This window comes from Nuphar pumila, chromosome 4 (assembly GCF_984573655.1).
Source record: "Nuphar pumila chromosome 4, dmNupPumi1.hap1.1, whole genome shotgun sequence".
Taxonomy (NCBI): domain Eukaryota; kingdom Viridiplantae; phylum Streptophyta; class Magnoliopsida; order Nymphaeales; family Nymphaeaceae; genus Nuphar; species Nuphar pumila.
Genome location: NC_143252.1, coordinates 22,634,013 through 22,646,542, shown reverse-complemented (window position 1 = coordinate 22,646,542; position 12,530 = coordinate 22,634,013). Strand labels below are relative to the sequence as shown.

The following is a 12,530-nucleotide window of genomic DNA, read 5'->3' as shown; positions in this document are numbered from 1 at the left end:
TAAATATCTTACAAATTGATACTAGAAAACACATAATATCTTACAAATCGATATACATATCGCATAATATATTACAAATCGATATGGCAATTCAGCATAATAGCTTACAAATCGATACTACAAAACAATAATATCTTACAAATCGATATACATATCACAAAATATATTACAGATTGACATAAAAATCCAGCATAATAACTTACAAATCAATATTAACAAACAAAACAATATCTCCCAAATCGGTAGTATGTTACTACAACCGCGATTTGTGATACATTGCACATACTGAGTGAATGGAGGATACCGGATGGGGTAGAGGCCCTTACTCGCATTTGTAAACAAACAATCTTGTCAACAGGTCCCAGCATCTTACAAATATCATTAAGTTTCTAACCGTCGAAAGGATAAGATCTACCTGCAATAACAAAACAATGCTTTAATGGCACTCACAACGACATACGTTTTGCAACAATAGCATGATGACATGGAAAGGTACTCACGATGCCTTAATGACACTTGTTGGAATGTTTGTGCGTCATTGCTTTCTTCCATAATGCCTAACGACAATGAAATAGAAAAGAAGACTGTAAAAAGAGATGGTCGGCAAATGCCCTATGACGCCACCAACGATCGAACCAATCGATCGCGAACCCAATAATGTTTTGTAACACAATGCATGAACGTGAATGTGGCAATGTGTTGTAATACAAGCTAAAAACCAAGGCGGGAACCTCGACTCGAGACGACGACAAAGGCTATTACTCTGGTGGCAAAGTTTGCATCTTCAAAGGAAGCTCCTGTTACAGCAGATTGTGCAAAAGTTTACTGCTTAGGGCGAAAACGGAATGTCTGGACTTTGAAGAGTTAACATCATCCTCAATTTTCTGAATGAATATTTTTGTCCTTTTGTCAAACCGTCATTTTATTTATTTTTTAATGAAGGACATTTTTGTTATTTTCTTCAACCGTCGTTTCATGACAAGAATAACAGAAAAATGTACTTATGTCTTTGCAACTACACCGAACTCCGATGCTAAGTGATGCCAACACACACATGAATACGAGCCCCATGTGCTTATATACATGGTGCTCATTGTGACCCCGAACACACACTGTTGCTAATGGCCGTCTTTGGGGGAGAACACACTCCACCTCTCCTGGAGTCCCATCCAGGTAAGGGACTGTGCACAACTTATCCTAGTTCTATAAATACCTATGTAGAGTTCCTTATTTTCTGAATGAGACTTTTGAGAGTTTTCGTATAAGTTTAATTCAAGGTCCTGGGTTACTTTTGATTGAAGGCTCTCCTTCCTCACGCGTGCACCCTCCACATCCACTTGTCGGCCAGTTGGAGACATACCTCCTTAGAGCTGACATCCATCCTCTACCATGCCTTCATCTGCCAGCCAAAGATCTCTTTCTCCCTCTCTCATACCCTGCGTTGTTCGTGGATGTGTCCTTGCCTAGGACACGTCCCACCTCTCACGGTTTACGTGACCATGTCACCTGCCTTATGACATGGCTATGCTGTGCAGTGTGTCCCCCTTCACACTGACCCGGCTGCAACATTTCCTATAACGCAGGACAAGCCCCACGGCCTGCCCTCCTTTATTGCTGCTGCCTCCGCAGTAGGCCGCATTTTTGTTGCTTTGCTTGCACGTTTGCAGCGTGTTCGTTCACCAGCAGACTTGCCCGTGCCCTGATTTACGTGCCTGGACCTGTATGATTGAATCCCTTTGGAGTTCGGGTCGGGACATGGTAATAGTGGTGGTGATGGTGGTGAAGTGGCAGTGGTAAGGGTGATAGTGATGGCAGAAAACTGGTAGTGGTGATGACAGTAGTAATGATGATTGGGTAATGGAGGTAAAATGAAAGAGAATAAGTATTTATAAAAGAGTAAGTAGGTCTTCTCTTGTTTCAGTAAGAAAAGGGATAAAATTTATATTAAAAAACAAAAATAAATGATTTAAACACCGCGACTTGTTATTTAAAATAAATATAAGTGGCAAAGAGCAGTTCATAAAGTGATCCTAACAGGGGCAAATTAAAAATATATTAATAATTTTATTTGACTAAGTAAAATTTTATTGCAAAAGCGAAAAACCTGAGCATTTACACATCGCAATTGAAAAGTCGGACAATCATATCCAAGCAGGTCAGTCACCAGTTTTTTTTTTTTTTTTAAGGCAAGATGGGTTAGGCAGACCCCACCAGTTACACAACATACCATTGGGTTTTGAGCTTGCAACGTCACAACAGACGGTGACGTGCACTAACAGCTCCTACCAAACAAACGCTTGTAATCCTCGTATAATTGTATTACCAGCGCCCATACCGCAGTAATCTTGTCTCAGTCGTCCATCTTTTGTAATCCTCAACACCTTCTGCTGCTGCTGCTTCTCTCTCTCTCTCTCTCACTCTCTGCTGCTGCTTCTTTCTCTCCGTTCTATGGCTTTCTTTCTGAGCATAACGCCTTCAATAATAGTACCAAAAATGCCTTCCGAGGCTCGTCTGCGCGTCTCACCACCCAATACTCGCTTCATTAGTAAGACCCCCCCTTTCTCGCTCTCTCGCTGTGGCACACAAACAATCTCTAATGGCCTATAATGACTTAACCAGGGAGACATTTCGCCATCAGGGCAGCTGAAACGGATACTAATGAAGGTTGGTTTTACTTATTTTATCGAATAGCAAATCTCGTCCTTTTATCCTTCTTCATTGCTGCATAAGACTGTTAATCCTTCCGAAATGTTCGCCATTTCGCTGCAGCTTCTAAAGCCCCGGATGCTGGGCCCGTCGCCGCCGGGAAGGGTTCCAACATAAATCAACTCCTTGGCATAAAGGACGCTGCCCGAGAGACGGTATGCTTCTTCTCCCCCCTCTGGCTGATTTCCTTGCACTGTCATGCGCAACTTCAGGTTAACCGTCTTTTCCTACTGGGGGCTGTGTTTCTGTGAAAAATTGGCATAATCAATTGGCTTTGCCTTCTTGTGTCTGTTATCCTCTTTTGATAACCTCCCTTCGACGATGAATGCAGTAGTGGAGTAGACTGAGAAAGTGAAAAATATAAAAGGGAAATGCATAGATTGTTTGTTCCAAGGCAGTGGAGAAGTTTAAATCTACCGTTACAGTGAGCAATGTAGTCCCTAGTATCTGATGCTGTCTTCCTATTGCATCAATATTGGCCTACCTTCTTGAAGGATTTTCCCTTTCCCTTGTTTTCCCATATTTTCAAGTTTAAAAAGAAAATTCCACTCGACGGGAAAAACTAAGAAAATGCAAGTCGGAAAATCGTTCCAAACAATAGAAAAATTTTCCTTTCAAAATTTGTCTATTTTGCTCCGATTTTGACAATAGTTCACATTTTTATAGGTAATATTCAAGTCCATTGGCCTTGTATATTTTTTGATGCTTCAAAAAGCCATTTGTTTGATATTGTAAACCGTTTGCAGCTTCCTATGTACTATCAACTATTTCCAACTACTGAAAGAATTGGCACGTGTTTCTTCATTGCAGTCTTTTTCCATCTCTTTAAAACTTAATCATTTAGAAAATGTTGGTTCATTGTCATATTGCATAATAAGCAAAGCTTCGCCATTGACAATAAAAGTCTTTTGATGATTCATTATTCATTAGGATGTCCTTGACAGCTAGATCTTTCAAGCGAAACAATGGTTTTCCTGGCTGAAGAGTGTACTTTTCTTCTGGTGGGTCCTTTTCTCTTAGAAGCAGATCAAGTTTATGTTCCAATTGCAGATTCTTCCCTGGATTTGATGTTGTTTACATCAGGAACAGCATTGTAGATGATGCCATACGGCTGTTGAGTATCGATACTATCTTCCTGTTGAATATCAACATGAAGAGTAAAGACTAAATAAAAGTTGGTGAACCAGTAGAAACAAAAATATGAATATTTTGACGGGTGGAACTAAAAGGCATAGGCACATAGAGTTGAAACAAGAGACTGTAATTGTTCGAGTGATACAATGTACTGTTCCTTCTCCGCTATCATAACAATTACCTTTTCCGTAAGAAGAATTCAAAATTCTGCCAATGTCCCTATTGAGAATCCAAGACCATTCTATTTGATGTCAAAGAACTCTCTCTCTCTCTCTCTCTCTCTCTCTCTCTTGCATGAAACATTGAAATATGTGAGGGAACGGGATTTGAGAAGAGAGGTTTGGAGATTGCAGGCTTTGCAGCCTTATTTTGCTGTCTGACATATATTTATTAGAGATATTAGTTAAATTACAGACATACTCCTGACATTGTAAATATTACAAATATACCCCTGTTACAGAAACCAACATAAACACAAGGATATCTATAAAAATATTAAAAATACAACTCAACTAACAGCCCCGCTCAAGTTGTGCAGGGTTAGCACTATGGACAGCTTGTTCATCACTTCCAATATTTGGCAATTGATAATGTTTTGGTAAATAAGTTGGCAACTTGATGTTCTCAATAGCTAATTTTCGTTTCAAATTCCTGATCTTCGTTTTTCTCTCTAGCAACATATTCGTCCAGTTCTACAACAAACAACAACAACAACTACGCCTTCATCCCAAAACAATTGGGGTCAGCGATATGAACCAAAAAAGAAATTCATTTTGGGTCTTCCACATGAATCCTTTTCCTCCAATCATTTCTATCCAACGCCATGTCCTCGGTGAGGTTCAAAGCATTCATATCCTTTCCTATCATCTCCATCCAAGTCTTCCTAGGCCTACCCCGACCTCTTTTAACTAATATATTTTCCCATTTCTCCAACCTTCTAACTGGAGCATCATTAGGCCTTCGCCGAATATGTCCAAACCACCGTAAACGATTCTCTCGCATCTTATTTTCAATGGGTGCAACACCTACCTTCTTACGTATCTCTTCGTTCCGAATCTTATCTTTTATTGTATTTCCACACATCCATCTAAGCATCCGCATCTCAGCTACACTCATTTTTTGAATATGATGTCTCTTGGCAGCCCAACATTCCGTACCATATAGTAAAGCGGGTCTAATAGTCGTCCTATAAAACTTTCCCTTCAACCGCAATGGCATTCTACGATCGCACAGCACTCCAGTAGCACTTTTCCATTTCATCCACCCAACCTTTATCCTATGATTTACATCTCCATCAATTTCTCCATACTTTTGAATGATGGATCCCAAATATTTGAAATAATCATTCACCGGTATATCTTGCTCACCAAGCTTCACTACACTCCCATCACTACTTCGTTGCTTACTAAACCGACATTCCATATATTCAGTCTTACTCTTACTCAACTTAAAACCTCTAGCTTCCAATGTCTGTCTCCATAATTCTAACTTAGCATTAACCCCAGCTCTAGACTCATCAATCAAAACAATATCATCAGCAAACAACATACACCACGGTACATTTTCTTGAATTGATCTCGTAAGCTCATCCATCACTATCGCAAATAGGAAAGGGCTTAAAGCAGATCCTTGATGTAACCCAACCGTTATCGGAAAATTGGTTGACACCCCTCCACAAGTGCGGACATTGGTTACTACTCCTTCATACATATCTTTAATTATACTAATGTACTTGAGAGAAACACCTTTCTTCGTCATTGTCCACCAGAGAACGTCCCTAGGTACTCTATCGTATGCCTTCTCTAAATCAATAAAAACCATATGCAAATCTTTGTTCCTCTCTCTATATCTTTCAATAAGTTGTCTAAGAAGATGTATAGCTTCCATAGTTGATCTTCCAGGCATAAAACCAAATTGATTCTCCGATATCATGACAACCTTCCTCAACCTAGACTCAATCACCCTCTCCCAAAGTTTCATAGTATGACTCATGAGTTTTATACCACGATAGTTTGTGCAATCTTGTATATCACCCTTATTCTTATATAAAGGCAACAAAGTACTCTTCCTCCACTCATTAGGCATCTTATTTGTTCGCCAAATCAAGTTAAAAAGATTTGTCAACCATTCTAAGCTTTTCTCTCCCAAGCATTTCCAAGCCTCGATAGGTATACCATCTGGGCCAATTGCCCTTCTTGATTTCATTTTCTTCAAAGCCTATGCAATTTCTTTCTTTTGAATCTTGCGCATGAAGTCACGATTTATCTCATGAAAAGGAATGGAGAAGTCTCAAAGATCTTGAGCATGACTATCATTAAATAGCTTATCAAAATAATCTTTCCATCTCTCCTTAATCTCCTCATCTTTGACTAAAACCCTTTGCGTTTCATCTTTGATACATCTAACCATACCCAAATCCTTCGATTTCCTATCTCTCATCTTTGCAAGCCTATAAATATCCTTCTCGCCTTCTTTGGTATCCAACTTGTCATAAACCTCCTTATATACCTTAGCCCTCGCGTTTCGAACAACTTTTTTAGCTTCCTTCTTTGCTATCATATACTTCTCCAAATTCTCATTATCACGACTCTTACTTAGATTTCTATAACACTCTCTTTTAACCTTAATAGCTAATTTGACATCCTCATTCCACCATGATGTATCCTTACCTAGTGGTGCACCGCCTTTAGACTCACCCAATACCTCCTTAGCTACCTTTCTCATACCACCCGCTATCTTATTCCACATTGATTCTGAATCCTCCTCGAGACACCAATCAACTTCCTTAACTACCTGCTCTACAAACATTCCTTGTTTAGCTCCTTTCAGTGCCCACCACTTAATTCTAGGATCTATCCTATGTCTATCCCTTTTGCGGCATTGTCTAATTCTAAGATCTAAAATTAAGACTCTATGTTGTGTAGCTACACTTTCTCCTGGTATAACCTTACAATCGATGCAACAACCCCTATCTCTCTTTCTAAGTAGGAAAAAATCTATCTGACTCGTATTAACCCCACTTTTAAATGTTACTAGGTGAGACTCCCTCTTCCTAAACCAAGTGTTTGCTAAGATCATATCATAGGACAAACAAAAATCTAAAATCCTTTCTCCACTTTCATTTCTTTCTCCTATACCATAGCCTCCATGGATATTCTCAAATCCATCCCTACTAATGCCTACATGTCCATTAAGGTCACCGCCGATGAAAAGCTTTTCTCCATAAGATGTCTCTTGTACTACTCCATCTAAATCTTCCCAAAATTGATGCTTAATGGAATCATCTAAACCTACTTGAGGTGCATAAACACTAATAATATTAATAATATCCGTACCTAATACTAATTTAATAAGTAAAATTCTATCACCCTTCCTACGGACCTCAACTACATTATCTATAAACTGACGACTCATAACAATCCCTACTCCATTCCTATTCCTATTTATTCCTGTATACCAAATCTTATATCCCCAAGGTTCTATCACTTTAGCTTTCTCACCTACCCATTTGGTCTCTTGAAGACATAAAATATCAATCTTTCTCCTACACATAACATCTACTAACTCTACCAACTTACCAGTTAAAGACCCTATGTTCCAAGTGGCTAACCTAATTTTATGGTCTTGGACTAACTTCTTTACCCCCACCCGTCCAACAAAGTGAGGGAACCCTTGCCTATTTGACACCACACCCGGGCGCCGGTGTGACGCGTCGCTTCTGGGCGACGACCTAGCAACCCTTGCACATTTATCACTGCCTCCGGGCCTAGAGAGTACAGCGCGTCACTCAGTAGGGAACGCCCCAATGAAATTCTCATATTGGTTCATTTTCATAGGATATGACAAAGTTTTTATGCTGGCTGTCACAGGCCTACCGCAACCCTCCTCCTTTATCCGGGCTTGGGACCGGCAGTGTATAACTACACAGGCGGAGTTATATTCGTCCAGTTCTATGGGCTTAAATTTGTTGTGGTGAACTGATTTATGGATGTGGATACAATAGTTTTATTATTGTAGTAAGGATGGAATGAGTGATTGGTTGCCCCAATGTGTTTAGAGGTGATGCGACCAGGATATTTCAACAATTTTCACTGTCATGAATCTGTACTGAATTTCGGTACTTTGGGAGAGAGATCCCAACCTATCATAAACATGAAACAGGAGTCCCCACATTATAGCAGCAGTCTTTTGTGCTTTATAGGTACTAGAGGTGAGTGTCTACTAGTTGGATATCTGGTCCAATCTGCATTTGAGTATGCAATTATTTTCTATAGCCCCAAGGACTAGAGGGAACTGTATAAGCTAGACCATCATTGTATGTTTCCTTAACGTATATGAGAGTTCTCTTTACAACTTCAAGATAGGTAATTTGAGTCCACATGGTAGTTTATGGAGCACACATAAATTATAATTCTTGGTTAATTGCAAACATAATATCTGGTCTTGTATGTAAGATCGCGTGTTTTTGGTCCTTAGTCAATTCATGAAATTTTCGAAATTTGGCCAAGTCTGGTAGGAAAATCGTTTGACGCTCGATTTTTAGACCAACGTCTTAGGGTTTGGGTTTGACTAAAGTCTGATCGACAAGGTCGAGGCGAGCCAATCAAAATGTGGTAAAGAGTTTTAATTTCAACTTTTAAATTCGAGCGAAATTCAGGTTATTTTTGGGCGAAATTCGGAATTTGATATTTGTGTAATATATCGTTGGATGCATCTTAGAATTCTGAGTGCGATGGTATTTTACTTTTCTAAATTTGAGTTCCGGTTGGCCCGTAAATCACATTTTTTCTAAAATTTTAGCAGTTTATCGAAACAGATCCGGAGTTGGATTGGATTGGATCCAAGGCCTAGGATCTAATTTTTTATGAATTCGGGTCCTGAGGTCCAAGGCAGTTTCCAGTCAAAGCTTAACACATAATTTGTATTTTAATTACTAAGTTCCACACTTATTTCTCGATCGATATTAAGAATCATTATCATCAATCAGAACATTATGAATCATTACCTAATGTCGAGACATCAAGGAAATCATCATCTATTGATGCCATTTTCTTGGTATACCAATAATCACAATTGACAACATCACTCCTAGACAAAGTGGCTGAAAGTTTCCTACAACCGTGGTTTGGAACATGAACTACACATCGGGTTTTTGAGGACAACAAATGCATATGGTGTTTAGTATCCTCACGATCCCCCATGACCGTCATCCAAGGTTCCCACCATTTCAGAGGGATACTAGAGATTACACTGTTTGGTCTCTTTTATCATCTTAATTAATTAAGAGTTTTTTACACAAGAACAATTATGCAAATCTTAATGCAATAACAAATTCGGGCCCTTGCCCTATCCAATTCAACAGTGTAATTAATTCAGAAAAACCAATTTTCGACAAAATCATTTTGCAATGCCAAAAATCACAATTTAATATTTCATAAGCAACACATGTTCGCGGCCCTCAACGACGCGTCAGTGGTTCAAACATTATTACAATAAATTAGCATTGCAAGATTTTTCAGTGAACATGAAACACACATAAATAACTAAAATTTTATGTTTAAATGTCGACAAAATATTTACATATAAACATATTGTTGAAAAGCTGTTCAAAAAAGAAAACAACATTATATATATTTTATGCCGTGTATCAATTCAAAAGCAATCTGCACATATATATTTTTATGCTGCCAAATTTTTGAGAAAATATAAAAATGATTAAGTGTGGAGATGCGTGATATTATATTGTTGATTTCATTAAAAAAAACATGCTTTTCACTCCTGTCGATTTTAAGTTCTTGTATATATATGTATTTTGGTGTTGGCTGATCCATGTATACGAATCTAATCATGTACATGAATCTGGCCAGCAACTGTGTAATATATGACTGGCTGATCCATGTACATGTATCAGACCAGTTGTGGATATGTTTATTCATGTCTGACCGATCCATGTATATGAATTTGATCATGTACATGGATCAGATTAGCTGTTAATATGTTTATTCATGTCTGACTGATCCATCTACATGAATATGATAATGTACATGGATCAGACTAGCTGTCGGTATGTTAATTCATGTATGGTCGATCCATGTATATGAATCTGATCGTGTATATGGATCAGACCAACTGAAATTATGTTGTGATTGACCGATTCATGTATGTGAATCCGTTCATGTACATGAATCAGACCAGCTGATGTGATGATAGCTATGACTGACCGATCCATGTATATGAATTTGTTCATGTACATAAATCGACCCAGCCGATGTCACTTATGATTGGCCGATCCATGTACATGAATCTGACCAACTGTTTATAGATTTTCTGTTCAGCAGTTATATTTTTTTGTTTGGTCGATCCATGTACATGAATCAGACCAACAATTAATATTTTCTGCATGGTCGATACATGTACATGAATCTGATCATGTACATGAATCTGACCCGCAGTTAATATTTTCTGCATGATCGATACATATACATGAATTTTATCATGTACATGAATCTGACCAACAGTGGTTAATTTGCCGCATAGCCAATTCATGTGCATAAACTGATCATGTGCACGAATCTGATATGCACTTGAAATTTTTTGTATATCCGATTTACGTACATGATGATCATGATGTACTTTTCTAACTTGGTATATAAATTTGATTCTAAACCGATCAGTTTACAATTGTGCATATCATACGCATGAATCTAAAAATAATTAGATGTTTGCACGACTATGAACATATGCATAAAATTTGATCATGAATGGTGTGGTCTGCAAGCTCTTTATTCACATATATGTGCATGGCTAAATGCGCATTCTTTTTATATTTTGAATGTGGATTGTGAACATAAAGTGTGAAATTGTATCTGTTTATGTTTACTGAAATTTTGCAATTGGCATAAATTACTTTTGAGATATTATACTGGATATGTGTGAGCCACAATTGTAAAACCCGAAATTTTTATTATAAAATAATTCAAATTGGGCCTAGATCCATATTTCGGATCTAGGACCCATAAAGGGGGTAATTAGGATTAATTGATTTAAATCTCGATTTAATAATAATAATAACAATAAATAAATAAAATTTTAAGTTTTTAAATTTAATCCGAGGATCCACAGTTGGATCCATTTGGATCCAACTTGTGGATCCATATTGGTTGGGGCCGGGTTACGGGTCTCGGGTCCGGACCCGAGTCGCGCCCTGTAGCAGCCCTTTTAAAAGAAAAGGGCAACCCGATAAAACCCTAACAGGAAAAGAAAGGGGGGCAGGAGGGGGGTTACGCAAGGCGTAACCAACCCCCCCCTCTCGGCGTGGAGGGGGCCGATAAAAGGAGTGGAGAAGAGGGGTTTTCCCTCTTCACTCGATCTCTCTCTCCCTCGTCTCTCTCTTTGTCTGTGTGTGCATCGGAGGAATAGGGCACGCCTGAAAACCTTCGGCAACCCACAACCACCGCAGCTCTAGCGAGCACCCTTCTCCACGACAGTGAAGAAGAGCGACACCGCAGCCCCGTACTCACAATCTGCAGCTTCCGATCGCCGGAAAATTCTTCAAGAGGTACAGTGCTTCTAACGAATTTGGGTGAGGGATCGAACATGGGTTCGATCCCGTGTGAGGGGTTTGAGGGGAGCATCCAAGGAAGGCTGTCGATGGAGGTATTCCCTATTTTCAAAAAAAAAAGGGAAGAAAATTCTGTTAAACCCTAGATGTGCGATTTGGGGGTTTCTTATTTTTATGCAAGAAGGGGAAATCTGAATATGAAGGTTCTTAAATGATGTTTTTTTATAACCTTAACCTGCCGAGTTCCCAAATCAACCCGATTTGGGTTTTCTTGATTTGGAATTGAGGCATGATACATGTTAAATTCTGTTTGGGGATATCGTTCTGGGTGAAATCCCAAACCCAGAATCACTGTAAGACATTACTGCAAGTTTGTCACTGTGCCACTCTGCTCCTAAAACTGATTATTTGCTAAGTATATTAACTCGGGTGTGAATGTCCACTGTTAGTCTATTTTTGATTTTTTCTGTTTTCCTGTTCTTAAGTCATGGTTATTCCTATCGATAATCATCTGAATAACAAATATTTGATTGTGCTTGAGTGGTTTTCTTTTTGCCTTGATGTTAAAACCTGAATATGCATCTATATAGTTTAGCCCAACAGTATGGATTAAACCAGAATGAGCACTGAAAAGTTTGAAGGGTTATGACTGCTGCGAAAGAATATATAATCACATCTATAGGGGTTTGTGTTGAGTAGTTTGCTGGGTTGTACATGCTGCTAATGTTGGGTTTTGATTGGTTGAAATTCTCATTTCCATTTGGATCTCTTTTGTTGTGGTAAAGCGGGGAGGATATATATATATATATATATATATATATTGTTGAGGAACAATTGTAATAGATCAATAGTGGTTTCCACGAATTTGGATTTGGGCTCTAAGATTTTTCTGGTTTGGTTGATTCCCTTCTAAATATTAATAGCATGCCTCGTCAATCAGTTTGAGTAAATTGAATAGTGTATGCTGATCACTTAATAGAATTGTATATCCTGTGACCTTCTGATTACCATACCCCCCTTATACTAGCATATCCTATTATCCTCTGTCTTTGGAATTTGAGCATTTTTTAGGTTATGACTCAAAGTTTGCTCTTAAGTTGTTAATGGTCTGTCTCAGGCATTGGAGTTT

The 12,530-nt window shown here is 38.6% G+C and overlaps 1 protein-coding gene across 1 annotated transcript in view; it reads left to right on the top strand.

Annotated features, from left to right (window-relative positions):
* Positions 1-2,347: 2,347 nt before the first annotated feature.
* The window catches only part of LOC149839629 (chlorophyll synthase, chloroplastic-like), an 85,053-nt gene continuing 74,870 nt past the window's right edge, over positions 2,348-12,530 (top strand). Inside the window, exons 1-3 of the mRNA XM_090002697.1 lie at positions 2,348-2,545; positions 2,620-2,664; positions 2,770-2,861. Of these exons, the coding sequence (XP_089858823.1) occupies positions 2,449-2,545; positions 2,620-2,664; positions 2,770-2,861 (234 nt within the window). The 5' untranslated portion in view covers positions 2,348-2,448. The remainder of the gene's footprint in view (positions 2,546-2,619; positions 2,665-2,769; positions 2,862-12,530) is intronic.